The sequence below is a fragment of the Dermacentor silvarum genome, chromosome 1 (assembly GCF_013339745.2).
Source record: "Dermacentor silvarum isolate Dsil-2018 chromosome 1, BIME_Dsil_1.4, whole genome shotgun sequence".
Lineage (NCBI taxonomy): Eukaryota > Metazoa > Arthropoda > Arachnida > Ixodida > Ixodidae > Dermacentor > Dermacentor silvarum.
In genome coordinates, this window is record NC_051154.1 from 12927163 (window position 1) to 12950073 (window position 22911).

Sequence of the window (22911 nt, forward strand, 5' to 3'; positions counted from 1 at the left end):
GGGTATATTTTCACATGCAATATGCATGCACTGGCATCAGCATAGCAGTTTTCATGCAGGCCAGCTTGCTTTTCAACACATCTCACTTTTGACTTTAGCTCATATAAGAACACACGCAAGCACTTCAACGTATGCAAGACATGCCACAGCTAGGCAGTACAAGCATTTTTAGGCTTAGTATTGTGATGAGCAATCTGACTGCTTTGAAATGTAGTGAAATTAACTAGTTACATATTTGTGCACAAAATAAATCGGCTTTGCGCGTACTTTCATCAAGATATCTGTTTGCTGACATAAGGTGCCTAACATTATGACCAAAAGGTAGTGCTCATCAGAGGTGTATTCACCAACTTGCTGCTGCCGCTGTGCGGGTAGCAGCAGCAGCAGCAGAAAGTTAGCTGGCACATGCTGTATGCTAGGTGGGAAAAAAATGCTCCATGCAGTTAAGCTTCATCAAGGCTCCCTACTATAAACTGACAGTCATGCCATCAACACCATGCTCCCACTGCAGCAGCACTGCCTTGCTACAGCCTAACTCACATGGCTGCACAAATTGAGTGTGAGCATTTCAGTTTTGAAATTATTGCCAGAACTTTACACAAACTTATTCACAACAACCTAGACAACAGAACTATTATATAATAGCACATAGAAATTAACTGCACTGCTAATAACATGAAAGGCACAGTACAACAAAATCTGAATCAAAAAAGTCTTCAGCTGCAATTATGACTGGCTTATATTGACGTTCGAATGTATAGCAGGCAACGAATTGGCCATAACTTGTACTGAGCCACACACCGATTCGCAGCTTGAAATAGAGAGGATTCTGCATATCTGCCACATTTTTCTTCCTATTTCTATGCAATACAGACTTTAAAACCATTCAATCGAGTCCCTGTGTAAACTCCACAAGCAGGCACAGGCAAGTAAGCAGGAGGAAGGGAGTGGCAAAAGCATTCTTAGGCACTAAATAAGAGACAGTAAGATTCTCCAAGGCCAAAAAGTCTGGGAACCCCTGCATATTACAGGTCTGTGGAAATCAAGATGAAAAATATTATGTTCCACCCAAACTTCAGCAAGCCATGTGGCTCTAATTTCCCCAACACATTATACTGGTGCTGTTACCAAATTTAATGTTGCTATCAGCACAAGATCGATGCTAACATTAACAACAACCTTGTGTCGTTGCCGAAATATTTTAAAGCTCTATATGATGCGTTTCAGAAACTTTCCAGCTTACATTAAATTATATAACTAGAAATATCATAACACTCAAGAGAATAAACAACCCGTAAGTAAAAAGGTGTTCAGTTGATGATACTTGCATCAGATTGAGCTGTACTAGCTGAGGAGTATTAAATACATTTTAAGTGACAGCACATTAAAATCAGAGAGGTCACTTAAATGTCACAGTGTACCTGTAAAGAACTCGAGACATCCTGCTGCTAGAAAAGTTACAAGTGTCCTAGCAGAAAACAATCGTGAACTTAGTAGGCAGCACATGGCATCTCAGTACCCCAAGCAATCACCATTTCAATAATGCAGTCTGCAATAAAACACTCACCTCAACATATATGATAGAAAACCAAGGAACACTAGCAAGACTACTGTAACTGTTGTGCTGTGGCCAAAGTGGGCCGAATTTTTACATGTACAGTCAACAACCGATTTTTCGGACATGCCCGATAATTCGGACGCCTTTGAGTACTGCCACGTACCCCATAGAGTCAATGTATAAAAACGTCTGAAATTTCAGACACAAAAAGCCGCTGTCATCCGATCTTCCGAACTTTACGCCCTGACCGCAGGTCCGAAACACCATTAATCGTAGCCACCAACGCCGCCATTTTGATTATCTCACCTCCTTGAATCGGCGCTCTCGCACGCAGATCCGCTGGCAGCGGTAGCCACCACCGTGGCAACGCTAGGCCTAGTTACTTCGACGTTCGCTACCAAGCTTCTTCCTATTCAGTGCAGTATCTTTCATTGAAACAATTCGCCGCTGTTAGCAATGGAGCCGACTCCGCCTTTGTAATCCTAACCAATGAGTTGGAAGCTCGGAAAGCACAGCGCATTGCATAATGCCGATTCCCGAAAGTCAGCTTCGCCTCAATACAACAGTATTACGCGATGAAGCATACGCAAAGTATTGCGGTGAAGCATACCAAGAGTGGGAAGGGGCAATTGTCACGAGACACGGTACATATTCCTTATATATGCGTGCACCCACCATCTCTTATCACAGTATGAGCTACGATACGCCTAATAAGCATACTGGAGGGCCTCTAGAGCTCTTTTGGCAGTTCCTGTGGCGATTTGTGTCCTTGGGGGCAGTAAAAGGCACGCATTCGTTTTTTCAGACTGCCCGATTTTTCAGACGTTTTCACAGCCCCTAGGGAGTCCGAAAAATCGGATGTTGACTGTATCAATAAATTTCATGAATTGAAATTCCGTCCAGCAGCCTGCTCATAGCTGATCACGAGTGTTCAGCAGTTGACATGGGCAGTTGGCATAAGCAAGAGAAATCTCTTGCCCTCTCATGCTCATGCTGACAAGTTGGGAATTGACATCAACTGCTCCAATAGGCTCTTTATGCAGAGTGGTGGCATGTTTCAAAAATTGTACGCTGGCTGAGGAAGTCACTGTATTATGACAACGTTTTTATGCCAGCAGCAACAGCAGTCACACCTTGTTCCTCTGCACCGCATTAACGGATAAACACAGCGCAACGTCATGGACTTTTGAATCACAGATAATGAAAGCTAACCCATGTCACAGTCTGCTAGTTACTCAAATGAAAGAAAATTAATCTAGGTGTAATATTACAATAACAAGCACTGCCATGCATTTTCAACACATTACACAACCTTGCTATTTCTTTGTCATTCCCACTGCAGCTAAGACTGCAGGATTTTTTCACAAAGTAAACGGTATAATTTCCTTGCTCTAAAATGGTACACATTGTTTAACAGCAAGACGCTTCAGCCTAGAAGATATAATGTTGCACTAAGGGCAGAAAAAATTACAGCATTTCTTAGATTTTAATAAAACTTGAAGGGTTAATTTGCAGCCATATCATATGCCTCTACATCAAATTTAATTGCTGTACATTAATTTTTAGACAAGCTGTCGCTTGTTCAAGGCATAAGTGACTAAGTTTGCTTTCGAAAATAATTTTTCGGTCATGGTAATAAAGTCTACAATGTTTAAGCATGCTAGATCACCTCAGCGAAGCCCAGTGTACGTTACTATAAAATCTCCTGCCAATTGATTGTTTTTTAACATTAAAACACTCCTTCAAATTTCGTCCAAACAAAACGAAGAAGTCGGTACCACTTAGACGATATTGCTTTCCCTCTGCCACCTTGCCTCATGATTTCCAATTTTTTATCATGGAAGGACCTAAAATAATCTCGGTATCTTTCATAACTAAACTATGTCCCAGAAAGTGGCCAGGAATTAATATACCTTGGCTAGTGTAAAACAATATTTTCTGTAAATTTTTACTGGAAGAAGAATGCAAAGTGACAAAAACAAGTTCCAAGTTTCTGAAGTCTTCCAATTTTTCTCCAGTCAGTATACCTTTCTTAAAACTTACAATGAGCATATTGTTGGCTTTCTCGAATCTTGCACTTTTTCAAGGCAATGCTTTCAAGCTTTGTAAAATTCAAATCATGGCTTTGACATGAAATTGCATGGCCCAGAGGCATTTCAACCTACCCACAATAATCATGGATGCACAAGCTGCTCTCCCATCGTTTCACTGCATTTGCAGGTAATATGAATTAGAAAATCAGTCCCCTTACCAATATCCATCAATTCCAGCAACAATTTCCGGCATTTGGGTGCACAAAAGTACAACTATGCGGCCTTTTGCAAATGGCACACAAACCAAACAGTATACACTGAGCTGTTGCAGCCCTCAGGAACTGTCCAGTGTGGTGACCTTCATATCAGGTAAGGCCATGGTTGTCATAACAATATAGATAAAGGCATATCAATATCAATACAGTTGAAGCTTAAAGGGGCTCTGAACCTCTTTTTGAATTGAATTGAATTCTGGGGTTTCACGTGCCAAAACCATGATTTGATTATGAGGTACGCCGCAGTGGGGGGACTCTAGATTAATTTCGACCACCAGGGGATGTTTAAAGTGCCTGCAATGCACGAAAGACGGGCGTTTTTGCATTTCATCCCCATCGTAATGCAGCCACCGTGGCCAGGATTTGATCCCGCGACCAGGTGCTTAGCAGCGCAACACCATAGCTCCTAAGGGTGGGTGAACCACTTTTTATGGAAGTCAAGAAATGCATTTGAAGTTAACATGGACTCTTTCAGAAATGCCGCCCAAAGTACTTCAATGCATTCAGCAGAAGCAGAGTTACTGGCAACCAAAGGTCGCCAATGATACACTTCGCAGTGCTCCCGCTCCTTCTTCAAAGCCTTGCAGAGCGAAGGCTATAGCAGAGTGGGGTGTACCCACAATGCTCCGCCTACTGAATGCCATTGTGGCGCGCAGCTGTTTTGGATATTAACGTGAATGTTCACATTTCCAATTTTAGCGCATACGATGCGCCAAACGCAGTTGTCCTCAGAGAGCGGACTTGTCACGGCACCCCGTGGCGGCCGCAGTATCTATGCTATGTAGCATACTGCAGCTACATACAATTGTAGTGCGCATGCGCAGCATTGGCTTTGTGCACGGCATGGTTTGAGTGCGCGCTCCCGCTGGTATGCTCCAGTTTGGCCGTCCAATGTGTTGTGGACCGACTTTGTCCTGCACCTGCTTGACCGACGGATAGTAGCCACATCCAACTTGCGCATTTTGAAGCCCTTTCAATAGCTCAATATGAAGCGAAGTCTGCCAAGACCTCTAGCCAGGAGTGAGCGTGCGCTGGCAAATGTGCATTTGGTCTGACATTAAGTTTCGCGTGGTTTGAGGCTAGTTGAGTGTTCAAAACTAGTCGAAATTAGCGAGACCCAATGGCTATGATACCGGTATGATAAGCAGGGTGGCCAAAGTGAAGTTTAATTCTTACACGGGCGGCCGCGGCCGGCGTAAGCAGACGATAGTTGGCTTGTTCCGGAAGTATGTACCGCATTTACTCGAATCTAGCACTCACTTTGTTTTCCGATAAAACAGGTTCAAAAATTGCGTGCGCGTTAGAATTGAGAACGACCCTAAATCTGCATTACCATATAGCCGTCAGCATTTTAAAATGGCCGCCTCGCACACGCTTCGAGCCTAGCTACACTCTACCCTAGCTGCCGTAGTTTCCTCCATGTGCTGCAGTACAAGTTCTTAGGCATTAGTCTACCGTCTGTCTTCCCATTTTCTGCGTCTGCTCTATCACCATTAAGAGCCAAGTTCATCATGATGCCGCATTTAAAAGTAAAGTGATCATGTGTGCGGAGATGGACAGAAATCGGGCCGCATCAAGGGCGTTCGGCGAATCCGAAACTTGCGTGCGGGACTGGTGCAAACAGAAGGAGAGGATTTCGCCAGCAAAGCAACATGGAAGGGTTTCAGTGCACCGAAGCAGGATGTATTCTGCGACGATCCACTTCGGCGATATGATCACCTTGGACCTATCTTGAAACGATCTGCGACGTGAAGAGTCTGCTGCGCGCTGTGTTTTTGCCAGGTAGTGTTGGAGCGAGAGGCATGCTAGCACGAAGGTCAATTTGCTCGCCGTGCTTCGTCACTCCAGCGTTTTTGACAGCAAGTTTCCGTGATCAACGAGCGAGAAGTGCTGATGTTTGCTTGTGACACCGTGCTTGTTAATTTATTTAGTAAGCGAACGTTTGCAAGTTAATACGGCTGATAAAACTGCCATCGCAATCGATGCTTCACCTTTCAGGCGAAACTGCGACTTTCTTTTATTCATTACAGCTTTAGTGCTCCGGGAGTAAATATTTGTTTTTCTACATGAGAGAAAGTTGTATTTGTGTATGAAAGCATGAGGTGCGCGGTACTGTAAAGAACTTTTTTTTTTTTTTTGGTCACAGAAAACGGGTGCATGTTACAATCGAGGGCGCGTTAGAATCTAGTAAATATGGTAATTCTTATTGAAATTCGAATGCATATTTTCGCTTACTTCAGCCTGTTTATAAAACAGCATCAATAAATATGCATAGTAACAGTAGGAAGAAGTGCAGTGATCCAAACACCCTACTTGATTGATGTCAGCTATTGGCCAATAGCAGCCGCATATGGGAATCTGCTATATGAAGAAATATAGCAGCCAGAAAAAGAGCGAGGAGAAGGCTTCTGTTGAAAAGAGAGCATTTGAGAAAAAGGTGACTTTGCGCTCCGCTTGCGAGCTCCACGCACTGCACACGACTGCAAAATTTGGCTGAGATGTTCACGGCAGCACATGCTATCCATGAATTGTGTTTTTTCACCAAGCCTGAGGGTGGTTCAGGATCCCTTTAAAGATCTCACACTAGTAGCACCAGTGGAGAGATTATGAGCCAACCTCTGACAACAGGCTTGCAACAGGCTCGCTTCTGTTTGCCTTGTTCGCCCAAAGCAAACAGAAGAGTGTTCGGAGCACAACTGGCTACTCATCATTGCCTTCATCTTTCAATGTTTTGAAGCTGCCTAGTTTTACAAATCGAGCTTCAGTACCATTTTAATGACCTCTTCTACCTAGCTCAGCATGCTTCTCATCGCAGTCTAAATGTTCAGTCACCTGATTAGCTAGAAAGGCACTGAAAACCTTTTCTCATCGTGGTAGACACACAGAAATATGTTCATTCCCCATTTTGCAAGCGCACTCTGAAAACCATGCTTATCCCAACTGGAAAGTAATGCCACCTCATTAATCAATATGAATTAATAGTTTTCTATGGCGACAACACAGAATGGCACCAACACAGAGAAAACTTTGATAATGCAATCTTGAATAGTGAAGGAATCCCAAACTACAAAAGTCTGAGAATGCATTCTTCTTTTTCCAAAAATTACAATTTCTTGCACTATGTTCCCAGGAAAGCAACAAAAGAAGGAAACTGGACATGAATCATCAAGATGAGCTGACTTGTACACCAAGTTCCCAAAAGCCTCCAGTTCCACATTTTAGCCCTGGAGTATTTTGCAGTGAACTACATGTGCAACATTTCTCCAACTCTACTCCCGAGTGTACTCCTCTCTCCTAGAATCCTAGAAGTACAGTGAACGAAAAAGAAGTTTGCTAAATGCACCAGAAAACAATGCAGAGTGATTAGCTCTTCAGACAATCCAATACCAAATCATTTTCTACCCTTGCATCAAGTATCTAACAGAGCGTACTGTGGGTTGTTCGCATCACCCAACATTCAAGAGTTGAGGGCATAACCTTACTTTACTAACAAACAAATAAGGTAAATGTAGAGCAGAGGAAAGCCTGTCAGTCACTGCCACTGGCACAAAAGTATATCAACATAATGCAGTGTCTCAATGGATCAGGTCATATGTCTTTTGTACAAAGTGTCTTCAATTCCGTGCACGCAGCAAATGATATACGGCAAACCAAATCCATACCAGAGATTGCCCAACTTCTCAGTATGACCATGACTGGCCAGGAGAACTTCCCTTGGCCCTCATAGTTACAATACCAGTGATACAAGCAAGCCCCCATGAATGCAACATCGGTACATGTGGGATTCAAACCGTGGAAGCCACAGCATCTGTGGCTTCTTAAAAGAGATGGTACCTGTGTTTGAACCAACACTGTGCATGTGAAAGGCATAATGACACTTGGGTCAACGCTATTTGCAAAGGCCGCACACTTGCAAAGCAGCAGCCTTTTCTCCACAGAACTGGGTTATATAGGTAGGACATCAGTGTAGCTTTGCTGCTCTTTAAGCCTTATGGTGCATGCCATGAATAAACCTTGAACACATTGCATAAGCAATTATAAATTATTAGTACACTAGGAGTCTGTAAGCTGATCTGTACACTTCACTAATAGTGGTCATGGTTCGGCAGCCAACAATAAATTTTTTATGGCATATCACTGCTCTCATCTGTGCTTAAGCACAGTAGCACGTTCCACCTCATCAGGCATCCTTTACAGCACCTGTCCAGTGTTGCCACCAAAAAGCGGAGATGAAAGCCACAGGTGTATTACTAAGATGCAGTTCAACACATAATGGAATATAAATAGGTGTTTAAATCCCATTTGGGCTAAACAGCACTAAGCACTGGTGAACATTTCATGACAACAATATAGCAATATCTTCAAAAACGAGATCCACCATATTGCAATTATGTCTGCTACTATAAACCAGCCTTGAGCCTTTAAAGGCCAACTGCCACAAAATTGTTGACTGCCTAAAAAAGCCTTGTTTATAGTGTAGATATAAAGGGGCCTCCCTGCAAAATTTGATGTTTGAAATACCATGAAAAGCTTACAATAGCTGGTCTTGATGATAAAACTGACAAAAAAAAAAATGCCGCCATTACTGCTCGCCAAAAGTGACACGACTTAGAATGCACGGCTCCTCATCCTGACCTCTGGAGTAAGGCAGCACCCACAGCTTCCCATGGCACACTGACAAATTTTGGAGGCTTATGTCATAGTGACAACCACTAGGTGCATGCACTGTCTACTTAGGCGCTGTTTGAACGCTGCTAACAAGAAAACTATACAATTACTAGCCCTGTGGCTCTGCCAAGATTGTTTCAGTGGTATACGTATACTACTCATTTGCACCAAAATTAGCAAAAGTTAAATTTTGTCGCAGTTGACCTTTAATATTTGCTTCAAGTGTTTTACATTGTGCTTTGCATACACCGTTATCTCTAAGTTCTACCATTCTGAATGTTGCATTATATGAGTACCCTCACAATTAGCAAGGCTGAATATCAGCACATCAATTCCTCCATGAGAACCACAAAGCAATAATGCCATAATAATGACTGTAACAAGCTAAAGTATCATTGTTTTCAGAGCAAGAGAAAACAAAAAAAGATATCCCTTTTACTAACAAGCAAAGCTTCAGTTACCTCTATAAACACCAAAGTGTAAACCAAGTTTCAGGAGGGGGACCTGCAGCAGTATCTTTTCCCAATATATAAAAGTCACAGCACCAGGTGTGACAAGTGAATGACAGAAGTTTACGCAGATCCGCATTACTCCCTATATCATTTTCAGAAAGAACTGTCAACGGCTCATCACATAAAACCCATCAAACCAAGCTTGACCGCACAGCTCGGTGTCCAAGTGGAAGTGCCACACTATCCTCCTCAACAGCCGTGTTGTGCTGCTCCAGACCTTCAAAGTAAGCCTCCCATGTCATCGTTGTGCCACCATAGGTGACAGAAATGCTTGGCACACCACTTGCAGGAGACCAGTGGGCACTGGCTGTAGTCTGGTCAGTTGCAACATGCCAGGTGCCCTCCCCAGCCTCTTGCTGCCGAGCAACCAACCGCTGAGCATGCAATCGCTGAACGGCCCGGCGTTGTAGCCAGCGAATCTGGGCATCACGTAGCTGAAAACAGGAACGCGCATCCTCGCCAAACTGACCTGGAAGGCCCGCTTCATGCCGCTGGCTCAGCTGCTCCTGGTGGGTGACAAAACGGCGCATATCAACTCCCCGAGCTTGTGAAGGGTGTGCCAAGAAACGCTCGGGAATGCGCGAGACTGGATTCTCATCCCGCACAGGACCACCAAAACCAAGCGCAAGGAGAAGCTCTTCAGGATCCTCACGCCGGGCTTCAAGCAAGGACTCAACACTGAAACAGAATGCATGGTGCAGTACTGTCGTAAGTTTTACATGAGAAGGAGAAATGTGGGGCCCACAGTTCAGTAGAATGCTCCACATTCACCACCACAGCCAGAAATAGCATTGGCTGATACTCTTAGTCGGGCAACATGAATAAATAGCCGCAAAAATTGAGGGTAGGGCTGCTGCCACAACTACAAAAGTTGGAGAACAATGTACATGACGAATGGAGGTTGTGGCTTACGGTTCGTTCTGGTGACGTATTGCCTGCTACATTGTTTTTTTCTAGACAAAAAGATAAAATTGAATACGCAATGTTTAACCTGGTTCCTAGCTTCTGGACTATTTCATAGCTTCATTTCCCAAACTAGTATTCTATATGTCCTATTGAGGCTGATCCACCACAGAACTCAACTTTTACACCTCGAGGCAGATAAGGCTAAATCCAAGGTAAAATAGCAATAAAGCACTTCAACTTTTTAATAATGATTAAGTGAAACACATGAACTTCAATAGCTGTTACTTTGAGAGCCTTTACAAATATATGTGATAACTTGTATACAAGTGTTGTGAAATCCATTTATACAAACTGCAGCAAACCACACTGCAATACGTAATTTCTGAAAGAACACTAAAGAGAAACACCAAGTCAGTTGTTTAGACTGGCAATGTAATCTTTCAAAACTCTATTATCATTAATATCTTAGTAGAAAAGTATATCATTAATATCTTAGTAGATTAGTAGAAAAGAAAATGAAGGTCAAAGTTGATTTTTTTTTTATATCATGTCGAATCCCAAGCACCAGCACGTCAGTGCGACATCACTGATTTCAAAGTTATTTTATCCTATTAGAGCCGTAGTCACCCACTAAAAGTTCTTCACACTTGCTAAGTTCAATCTTGGGCTCTTTTAGAATACAACATAGTCCTTCTTTACCGATAAACTAGGCCCAAGAAGATGGCGACAAAATTCATGATGTCACGGCAAGCTGATGAGAAAATTTCCCAAGGTGGCGTCACCTACAGTCTCATTTTTGCGTCTCTTCTGGCTCACCACACCTCCTCTCGTGGTAAAAGTGGGTTCTTTGGGTTTTGTAAAAGGGTGATTTACTAATACAACTCACATTATTTTTCTCCTTAGTGTTCCTTAAGAAGTTACCATGCATTTCTATTTTATTGTAGCAATCGTATGAACAAGAAGCACAACTACTAGATCCATGGACGTGGTGAGCTGGTCCATGGTGTGAGAAATTAGCACTTTTTAATGTGGACGAGCTGTGCTCATTTTTAGCAGCAGAAGTGAGAACTGAGTGGACGAGCCCAGCTCATCCATGGGAGGTAAAGTGTTAAGAAAAAAGCAGTTGTCAGCCTTTGCCAGTGTCGCTTCTTGCAGCCAGCTCAATTTTCATAATTGCTTAATGAAATATAACTGAGCCAAACAAGTTACATTTTGAGAATAAAGCAAGTAGCAGACACTGATAACTTTGATTAGCACATTATCAAGATTTCCATTTCAAATTTAAAAGCTTTTGCCACAAACATCAGCGAAATTGCAAAGCATGAGAACAAACCTGGACATGCTTGAAATAGTTGAGAACCCAGAAGTTTCAGAGTTGAAGCTGCTCTGTTTGCTTCGCAGTTCTGCCAACATTGCCTTCCCTGAACTAAAACAGGGTAAATGTAAAAAAAATAAAAAAAAAAAAAAAAAAGACAGAAAGACATTTGTCAATGTTACTCAAAATATAATGAAGATAAAAGCAATCCAAGGTCTAAAAGTACCAGTGTACTATCCAACCAGAGTCATTACCTTTGTGCAAGGCCAAGGGATCCAAAAATATCCTCTTTCCTCCCCAAGCAAAGAAATAGGCCCAAAACAAACAAAGCCCACCACATAAACATGAAAACCATATACAGGGTGTTCCAACGAACTTTAGCCAAGGTCTAAAAATATGCCGAAGCACTCTAGGCGGAAGCGACCAAGTGCATGTTGTTGGTTATTGTACAAATCAAGTCTACACTATTCTTGTATTCTGCTTAACTGTATAATTAGTCAAGATTAATAACCAAATTAGCAAGTATTAACTTGAGTCCAAAATGTCCAATAAGTTGTAGAGTGTTCTAGGAAACATCTAAAGCAGCAGCTTTGAACTTCCTGCTTGTTGCGTAACAATATTTTCTGTGCCCTAAAGAAGGCCCGCAAAATATGAAAAAAATCTGGTGACATGCACACTTGTGAACCGCAACTGCAGTGTTTCTCAAATATGCTGTGTATGAAGAAACAGCACATATTGTCACATACATGTGTTAAATAAAAACAGTCACTAAAAAGGTTTGCTAAAATGTACCTCATTTATATTACAAAAAAAAAAAATAATTAAGGACGCCTAAGCATCGCGTCTAAGAATGGAACGCGACAGCGTTAAAAAATCCCCGACTGCTTCTCACGCTTTCCGGCAACTGCAGCTTATGTAACCATAATGTTTACCGGGAAACACTGGCAGGAAACGCTATGCACGAAGGTGAGCTATCTGGCAGAAACACGGTCTTTTGCATGGGCCGATCCCGGAGGTAGTGCACAGCGACACCAACAAAATTACATCATTTTTAGGTTTCTGTTATTGTTTCACACTTTTAATACATTAGTCCGAGAAGACTTACCATAAAAGGCATGCGGTGTCAGTGTTGTATTTCACGACATTTGTTTGTGGGCTGTCATTCTCAAAATTCCGAGGAATAACTTTGTCAAGAATGTAAAACAAGGTATGAGCAACTTTAGTGATAGAATGGTGGAATACGCTTCTGCAGATCCCAATTTTTCTTGATACTAAATTGAGCGGATGAGTAGACATGCTAGTAGGCTTGTGTGGTTAATTGTCTTGTGGGTGAACAAAGAGTGCTTCAGCCTGGAGCCAGCATGTTTGCTAGAACTTGTCTTTATCAGGGCTACCTTCTAGCGAGTCAAGCCAGTGGTGCATAGCTGTGCTCTACAACAATAACGACATCCCTTTTTTTACTCCATATCTGCCATGCAAACGTCTTCACAATCATGCTCTGGCTTGTGCCAGCAGCTTCAGATGAATGTCAAAATTTAACCACTCTCCTGAATCTAGGTAAAACCATGTCAGTGATGGATTGTCAGTGATCAGTAAATTCATGTCAGCTCGCATTCGTTTTAAAGCTTACCCTGAGCACATGCCTTTTGTGGGATACATACGTATTTTATTAACGTTGATTTTTACCTTTAGACACGGCACACAAGCAGAAGCAAACTTGGAACCACAAAGGCTAACAAGCAATATACTGTTTTTAGATCACGACTTTTTCAGCGACACTGCTGTTGCTTTTGCATGCTTCTGGAACGTCTCTATAAACTCATTCGACGCAAATACCTGTGCTGGTAACTTTTCTTTTTTTGACAATGTCACCAGGTCTTGGCCCAAAACACTAGGTTTTTAACCAAGTCTCTAACTGATGATGATGATCATTATCATCACCTGCCCAGCTGCGAAATGCTCCATTTAGACAAAGGAAGTGCCACAATGTGTTTCCTTGCAAGCATCAATCATCCATGTCTGCAATTGTGGCAGAGGGCAGTCACAGGGCAGGTTCATCACCAAGATTCACTACACAAGATGAGAGTAAAGACTGTGCTGTGCCTTGCCTGATCTTGTGGTATCTTCCATCCACCCTGATTGTCATCCAATAAAGGCCATTAGAAGTTGCTTTTTTGGTGTTGTTGCTTTTACTATTGTCATTTTTTTTTTCTCATTTTGGAGGTCTAAACCAATATTCTGCAACCATCAGTCATTACAAGTTCCATTTTTTTCTAATGAAACAAATTCACTGAAATCATATCAGCAGTTGCCTAAAAAAAATCATTAGTTGCCTAAAAATCATTTATACATTTCAAATGCATTTGAATGCACCGGATTAAGATGCTTGTCTTCATGGCCTTCCCTATCAAACCCTACAGATGAATATTGTCGAAATTGACCTGCATTTGTACATACAGTAGACTCCCATTAAAGCCGAACCCAGTCACGTGGAATTTTCAAATATGATGAACAATGTGTGAATAATTTGTTGGTTTCTCATAAACACAATGAAAAATAAAAATTCAATTAACACGAACCGCTAATACTACGGTTAAGCTGAACTTCCGGGGCCACCACAGTGATGCCAGCTACTCGGCTCAGAGAGCCTCGATCGTCAGTCTTGAGGAAGCTGACCCTGTTACCTACACAAGTTTCTGTGGACATCAACAGCTGTGCCAGCGTAAACAATGACATGCAATGCTGCAACACTGAAAGCTAGAAACAATAATTGAGAACCTCCTCGAGGTGTCTCAGCAGGACAGTAACTAGGTGCGGATACTGCTCAGGAGCCACGAAAGCCAGCACAAATTTTGCAGTTGATAATGCCCTGAATACTACAGTGCAATTTTTTTTGCAACGGCAGGGCTCTGAATAATTTTTAGCATACTAGGTGAAATGCCAGCCTTTGTGCCAGTGCATAGAGTTACACAGTGCTGGCAAGTAACAATTACAGTAATCCCTCATTATAACGAAGTCAGCGGAATGGCGAAAAAAATCGCTATAAGCAGTAATTCGATATAAGCGACCACTCGAGAAAAGCTAAAGCAGTCGAGCTTTAATTGCGCCACAACTGCGAGGAAGTCAAAATACAATGTATTCAGTGAAGCAAAACTTTATTCAGGTGCAAACAAGGCAGTGAGCTTTGGCTGTTTTAAGTTCTTACTGGGCACAGGCAAACCCTACTCTAATTTGACCAAGCATTGCACGCGGCCGTGGTCGCCGCCCATGCATTCAACCTTATTTCGCAGCAGGAGTAGGTACTCCCGCGTCTGCACCATAGCTGGCACTTCACGTAGCTTTTTGTCCTCGTCGGGGCCACCAACAGTGTCAATTATCTCTGCATCCGTCGCTGGGGCGACCACAGGAGCAGCAGCGTCAGCCAATGTGAATGTCTCGAAGTCGCCTTCTACCTCTTGGCCAGCAATCTTATGAACAGCCTCGTACAGATCACTGCAAGTCTAGTCATCGTCAGACTGGTCATTGTCAGGGCCGCTGACGACGGCGCAGGAAAAGCCGGCGTGCGCAAGGCAGGTGGGGACCTTTGAAGGTGCGAGTTCTTTCCATGAAAAGTTCAGCAAATGGATCGCACCAAGCAAATCAATGTTGTACCTCTTGCTGGCGTCATACACTGTGAGTATGCACTGCAAAAGAGCCTTGCGGTACAGCTTCCACGTGGTCTCAATGATGCCCTGACCCATCAGTTACAGTACCGCGGTTGTGTTTGCAGGCAAAAATTCCACAGCGATCGCCTTGAGGTTGTCGATCTTCCCGTGGCTCGGACAATTGCCAATTATGAAAAGCACTTGCCGATTCTTTGCGTTGAACCGTCTATCCAGAAGGCGCACGTAGTCTTCAAAAATAGCAGTAGTCATCCATGCTCACTTGTTACTTCTGTAGATGCATTCCTTGGGAATAGTTGCATTTCGGAAGCACCGCGGCTTCTCTGCCTTCTCCAGTAACAATAAGGGGAGCTTGTCCTCGCCTGTTGCACTGGCACCAAACAGCACCATGACATGCTCCTTGCTCTGTTTTCTTCCGAATGAGGATCCGCCAGCGGTAATGAATGTGCGATTCGGTAGCATCTTGTAGAAAAATGCAACCTTATCTACGTTGCAGATGTCTTTGTCTTCATACTTTTCAAGTAGGGCTTGGAGCCGATGTTGGCGCCATACGTCTACAGTGTCACGGCTGCGCTTTCGCCAATGATCGACTTCGAGGTCATGCCATGTCGTTTACTGAACTGCTCAAGCCAGCCATTGCTGCATTTTAAATCATTAGGCTCATTTGGAGGGGGAAAGCTTCGGCTTTTGCAGTAAGTACAGGTCCATGTACAGGGAGATTTGCACTCCTGGCATTTTTCAGCCACTGTAGAAGTGCACCTTCCACTTTGGGGTATTTCGAATCGCAATTCCTCTTTCTTTTCACCGAGAAGCTCTTTTCAAAGCCATCCAGCACAGCTTCCTTGTTTTTCAATACAGTTGATAAAGTAGACTGCGGTATGCCGAATTCCTTCGCGATGTCAGTTTTCTGCCGGCCGCCTTTTTTCCATTTCTTTTATCAGCAGAACTTTCTGCTTTAAAGTCAGACTTTCTGCTTCAAAGTTCGCCCGGAGACTGATGGAGCCATTTATCACTGTAGACCACAAAAGCGCACCCAAAGCACGCCTAACGAAGCACTTCGAATAACACACAATCACATAGCCAGCAGCACAGATCCAAACACACGTGCCGACGGGGCCAAAGTGACTGAACGCGGCGGGCAACGCAGGAGGCAGAAGCTTCAAAATGTCGTTAAGGCATCTCGCTTTCCTAATCAGTGCGCGCTGGTGATGGCGACGGTTGCAATGATGAGCTTAGCATCGGCTTGACGTGTAGCGGAAGAAATGCGATCGGAGTCGTGGATATCAAGAAGCAGGAACCGCGGAAGGGCACCCGTTGGCGGAAGATTGTGCTCGGGAGGGCAGGCCGGAAGAAGCCAGCTTTGGAGGAGCAGCGGAGTCGAAACTGGCAGCGAGGAGGCGAGGAGTTGACATAAAGGCAAAAGTGAGACGAGTGACTGGCGTCCAAACGGCTTGCAGACTGGAGAGCAAATGAGGAGGGAAAGGCAGTGGCCACTCTTATGGGGGGGGTATGCGGAGGTCACGGAAGACTACGAGAGTATCGCGCAGGAAAGCGCCGCAAATGACGTGGCTCGAGTTTGGGGTTGTGTTTGTTGTGCTCAAAGAAAGATTAGCTGCTCATTGTGGGTACACAGCGCGATCGTGAGAACTGAATGGTTTTGCAGTAGGGGCTTTGCATGATCACTGGGCAATTTCTTCCTGAGGTGTGCAGCCGTGAAGTTTGCAAAACGAGAGTTTTTCGGTGCACCACTGTCGACGACCCTGTGCTAATTCTACGGTTCGAGTGTCAGTGTTCACGCACCGTCGCCTCCGCACCATTGACAAATGTTTAGGAACAAAATTCAATGACCCTACCACGCATTTAGACCACGTGTCTAAAGTCAGATGGCGCGCATCGAGCATGACCGGCTCAAGAAAATCACCGGGGAAACACCAGCTTGCGTTGACCGGCCATGTTTTTCGTGTTTTCAGCAAGTTAACGGTCAATTTGCACCGTCAAAAGTGCAACAAAGCTATGGGTGGTGTTTTATTGCGATGCAGGCCGATGATGGCCAGCGGCAAGCAAATTTCTAGACCGGCTTCCCCAAAGTCGTCTTCCCAATTTGTTAACATAGCTCCTCGCATCAAACATGGCACTTATAATCGGAGGGACCCTTCTTTAGTGCTTTTCGGCATGTTTCAGCGCCAGAAGTGCTCTTTAGAGTGTTAAAACTTTGCTCATCAAGCGCACCCCATACAATGCTACCACACAAGTCTGCACGCAGTCTTTTGGCCACTTTTCGGCATCCAAGAGACCGCGGTTTCCTGGCATCGCAATGCGTCAGGAAAACTTTAGTTTCGTGTGCATTCTATCACGGGGGACACCAACGATGCGATTGAGACCAAGATTAACGGTTCGGTCGCGCTACACCATGGAATTTGACAGCTTCCATCCGCTCCGCAGTAAACAGCTGGGAGCACTTGGCACTCGCTTGGTACTTTTGTGGCCTGTTCTGTGCCTGCATGAGACTAATTCGTCGGCGGCATTAATTTGGCACTGCATGCACAAAAATGTTAACGCCGCCGAGATGCCTCTCCTCGCCACTTTGCTCTAAGCGTGTCAAGCTCTTCGTGCGCTTCAAGTAATGCGGCTTAGAATGCATGCGTTTGGGTCGGGACCGGGAGAAATTTCTAATAAAGCGATATTTCGAGTAAAGCGATTTCGTTATAACAAGGGATTAATGTAATCCAATGGTTTAAATGCATAAAGGGATGCTTTGTATCATGCAGATCTAATAACAGTCTCTTTTTAATAAGCCGAAGAAGTTTTTGCGATCCCCTCGAGTTCGTTCTGAAGGGAGTCTACAGTACTACCCTTTATGCCATTAAGCAAACTTCTTTTTTTTTTTTTTTGTATAGAGAAGGTTAAATCCAAAGCTTCCTTTGGTGTTGAGCTATAATGAACCTTTAAACCATTTGTATTATGCAATGCCTAAACTTGGTTACATTCAGTTATAGATTCCAGAACACAAACAAGCAAATTTATTACCTTGACTGGGCAGACTTGGGCTGGAGTAGTGATGCATTATCCATTGTGCGAGCTACAAGAGATAGCAGCAAATGTTCAGGTCCTGGCAACACATGTCAAAGCACACAAAATAGGAACATTATTTCCAGCGTTTTAAAGTGAGTCGGCAGTAAGAAAAGAGAACAAAAGAAGGCAAAAGGGCCTTAAGAGGGTGCATCACTGCACCTAACACAAGGTCAGTTCTGCAGTATAATTTAACCAGTAATGCATTATGTGCCAATGGACAACATATATTACCATTATTCCCCCCCCCCCCTTTTTTTGTACTTCAAATACTTCAAAAATTTTTTCGATTCTAATTTTTTAGGTTTCATAACGAATTTGTTCAAGCTCAAGACAGTTTGTTCTCCGAGATGTACAAATACATGCTTAAAAAAGAAAAAAAAATGTGTGAGCAACCTTTTTGTCAAGTCAGCAAAAGTTGCACTAAAGTGTCAAGTTTTTTTTTCCTTTCTGTAGAACCATATACAGTGTAGACCGCTTATAACGTAAGTCGCCGGAGTCGCGAATATCTGCACTATAAGCGGTACCGCACTATAACCAAAACAACGATTTTCAAGCCCTGCACGTATGCAAAACATGTAGACCGAGCATGTAGACACGTTTTGTACTATCGCGTGCACATCGCGATTACGTTTTCGCCAGTGAGCTGGTGAAAACCTAATCGCGATGTAGCCGGTGCTCTTTAAGTTCAACAGCTTTGCACCGAGTCAAAACGAAATAACAGTTTGCCGCAACCGCTGCGGAAAAAAACGTGACCAATACCTACGCGATTATGAACGGCGACTTTGCGGTGCTGAAGGCACGCGCCCGACGCATGCACCAAGTCTGGACGAATTAACTACCGTTTGCTGCAACTGCAGTCGAAACCGCGGTCGCTATCTATGCGATCATCGATGGCGACTACGCAGTTATTTTTGGCACGCGGCCGACGCGCGTACCGAGTAAAAATGAAACTACTGTTCGCCGCAACCGCTGCGGAGAAAACCGCGGCCGCTATCGACGCAATCGTGGATGACGACTACACAGTTACGAAAGCCTGCGGCCAACGCAAGAATACAGGCTTTAAAGACACAAATAGGCTCAAAGCGTACCGGCGTTGCTGTCATTCACGTACGTTTTCAACTGATGGCCGTGGCGATGCGGACTCCGCCGCTTCATTTCGGTTGGACGCTAGCGCCGTTCTTGCTCTTTTGCGTCGCACATTTGCAGCGCTCCTCGAGCTCCGAAAGTAGTCCGAATGTAACCGATGTGCGGCCAAATAAATCCGAATTAACGAGAGTTTGATTGCATTGAATAATGCACACGTCGGCTGAGAGCACGCACCTTGTTGAGAAGCATGCTCGCTGCCGCCCTTGTCGGCGAGATTTTCCCGCTGAAGCCGCATTATAACCGGTATTTCGTCTCACGCGGTTGCACCGTAAGCGGTATGTGTATACATGGAGTGCTATGGGAAAATTAACGGGAGTCTGAAAAGACCGTACTATATCCGGTCCTGCACTATAAACGGTTACGTTATAAGTGGTCTATACTGTAGGTCCTGAGCCTTTCTCACCTTTGTTTGCAGATATCTACATCTTTTCATATGTTTGAAATCATTATAAGATTAGAAGTTGAGAAACTATCAGGCATTTCTTACTATACACATGGTCAGGGGTGGGACTGCCCAAAGACATTTTGGAACAATTTTTGGAACAAGTAAAATTGGGTTTTGGAGCAGTTTGGCGCAGACAATATTGCATTTTGGAGCAGTTTGGAGCAGGCCAATCTGAATTTTGGTGGAATAATGGAATGTGGCAGCGCACTTGGAAACCACGGTGAAACAGAATAAACCAACACAAAGCGCATACCAGAAGCATGCTTTGTAGCTATAGCATACTAGAATATGGAAGAGTGGGTCGAGCAGCGGCACGGCACATGTTTTCACGTAAAGCAGAATGAATGAATGAAAGTCCTTTATTTAGAAATGGGGAGGCACAGGTCCTCTGTGGGGTAATGGGGGATTAATGTCGTCACTCTTCAAATAATTTATTGTCTCCAGAAATAGGCATTCTCATGTAGGAGTATGCACCCGCACTGAGGCGGTGCGTGACCAGTGCTGTGGTGTGTCGGTCCCCCTAAACCACCCTGATCAGGCCGCTCCGGCTAGCATATGTTGCAAATAATAACTGTGTATTAGGATCCATGAGCAGTGCTTCACGGTAGCTAGTAAACTGTAAAGGCTGTATACTGAGGCGGTGCGTGACCAGTGCTGTGGTGTGTCGGTCCCCCTAAACCACCCTGATCAGGCCGCTCCGGCTAGCATATGTTGCAAATAATAACTGTGTATTAGGATCCATGAGCAGTGCTTCACGGTAGCTAGTAAACTGTAAAGGCTGTATGGCCATTCTGCCTGTATCAAACGCAGAACATTGCCACAGTAAATGATAAAGGTCTGCACGGCGTCGCAGCCCACAGCGCGTGCACGTCACAGTCGTAATGTCGGGATGTCGCCATTTTGCCACAGAGTATGGTGTGTAGGCCGAGTTTGCAAATACCTTATTTACAAAAAAATTACACCATCTTCCCGTAGGGGAACCCTGAGTAGTATTCTAAGCAGCCATGGGGTCGACTCAAGGTAGTTTTATCAGCTGTATAAACTTGGACATGCAGCAGCACCAGCAACGCGCAGAACTGTTGTCGACGCCGACGGCGTTTTGCCTGCGTTCGCACCGAACGCGCGCGGCGTTGGTGACTGTTGCCGGCGCCTCTGGGGCGCCTACCGTCACATCTCTAACCTAAGCTGCTTCGCATTATCGCGCGCGGAGCCGCAGGTGTTGCCATTCGTTGCGCAATCTGGAGAGGAGAGGAGCGTCGGAGAGGAGAGGAGGGGGAGGAAAGGAGGATACGCATGCGCAGTAGGGCGTGGACGCCACACGGCGGAGGGAGGGAGGGAGTGACACAGCCCCGACCATAAGCTGCTTCGCATCTAAAACCTCCTGAGCACGTGAAAGTGAAGACTTGCTCGGGAAGAGGGCAGGCGGGGTAACCTGCTTGAGGCGTTCTTTGCTTACAGCACGCAGGGACGTCCGTACGTAGTGCATGGTGGTTACCGAGGGAACCATTTGGCTTAGGAGGTCATACGGGTTCACCCTGAGGGGTAGGGGCTGAGAAACATTGGTCGACCCACCTGCGGAAGCAGCAGCGGCGGGTGCTGCAGTATTGCCCCCGGGCACACCCGTATGCCCGGCGTCCAGATGATTTCTATCGGACTATTTGCCTTCTCGTGCTTACGAAGGATAGCTTGAATATGTAAAGCAGAAAACATCAGTTGGAACTACAATCGCACTATATATTTCCCACGCCGACGCTCATGATAATAGCGGAAAATGTTCTCAAATTATGCGTCTAATGAATGCACTAACCTAATTTCTGGGTCACGATGTGTCACCGCAGACCCAAAGAGCCGCAATCAACCCTGGGCTGGTATAACGTAAAACTATTCCAATCTTTTATTGCAACAGCAATCATGGACACTTCAGGCACATCTCTGTCGTTGTCGTCGCCGTGATGTTCCGTATGAAGTCCAGAGGCAATATATACATGGTCGCCGCGCATTGTATGCTGTATGTGCGAGTGAAATCGTATGAGGGCGAGCCGACGATGGAGGCTCAATCTTGCATGTGCAAGGGAGGAAAGCGGGGAGGAAGCGCACGTCTTCGATCGCACGCAAAGCACCACGTGATGAATGAAGGGAGGGAGAGGGGCTGCTGCATATTGCGCGGCAGCGCGGGCCCTATCTGGAAAGCGGTCTGCGATGGGGACCGAGTGTGAGTGCTCATAGCTTCATGCGCGCTGTGTTTTCGCCGCTTAGTTAGCTCGCTGCTGCTGCCGCGCTTCCTCACTCCAGCGTTTAGAGAGCGAGTTTCCGAGGTCATGGACTGCGACGTGTTCACGTTTGCTCGTGCGCGCGTGATACCATGCTTGTTAGTTTCTGTAAGGATGGGCGAATATTCGATCAAATTATTCTATATTCATTATCCACTCCAATTCGAATTAAGGTATTCTATATTTTCGAATTATTTGGCACTCCTGAATAGGCAGCCAGAAGCCACGGACGGTGGGTAGAAAAACGCATCTCGAAGGCTATGCTTTAAGTCATGGCTGCCATACATCAACCATCAATCTCGAAAGCTATACGTTTTTGCATTAAAGAGCCGGAAATGTGCGACGCAAAAGAGCAGAAATGGCGCTCGTGTACAACCGAAACGAAGCGGCGGAGTACGCATCGCCATAGTCATCAGCGGAAATCGCATGTGAATGACAGCAACGACGGAACGCTTCGTGCCTATTTGTGCCTTTATTGCATTTACCGCCGCACATAACAACGCATTGGCAGCGGGATTTCATAGTCACCATCCATGATCGCATAGATAGCGACCGCGATTTTGTCTGCAGTTGTTGCAGCAAACGGTAGTTTCGTTCCGACTCAGTGCGTGCGTCGGCCGCGTGCCTTAAGCACCGCAAAGTCGCCATTCATAATCTAGTCGATAGCGGCCGCGGTTGCGACAAACAGTTTCGGTTTGACTCGGTGCAAAGCTGTAGAGGATGAAGAGCACCGGCTACATCGCGATGAACGTGCGATCTGCTGGCGACTAGCTTACTGGCGAAAAAATAATCGGGATGTGCACGCGGTAGTGCAAACGTGTCGCAACTGAAGGCACGCGCCGCGGCCGTGCTGCGAAGGAAGTCTCGAAGCCTCGATCGCCGCTGCGAGTGCCAATCAGTCACGAGACGACGCAAATTGCAGCTTGCGCACTGCTTTTGTGCAAAATAGCAAGAGGACTTGCTCATCCATTGCACTAATAAAATCGTGCTGATGTAGTAAGCATTTGATTATCGCTTTCTGGATACCTTGATAATTCGGCATTCGGACT

At 44.8% G+C, this 22911-nt stretch overlaps 1 protein-coding gene across 1 annotated transcript in view; it reads right to left on the reverse strand.

Annotated features, from left to right (window-relative positions):
* Positions 1-22911, reverse strand: part of LOC119455890 (uncharacterized) — an 80080-nt gene that overhangs the window by 38005 nt on the left and 19164 nt on the right. The window contains exons 8-10 of the mRNA XM_037717416.2: positions 17957-18008; positions 11286-11378; positions 9516-9724 (exon numbers count right to left, since the gene is read on the reverse strand). Coding sequence (XP_037573344.1) covers positions 9516-9724; positions 11286-11378; positions 17957-18008 — 354 coding nt within the window. The remainder of the gene's footprint in view (positions 1-9515; positions 9725-11285; positions 11379-17956; positions 18009-22911) is intronic.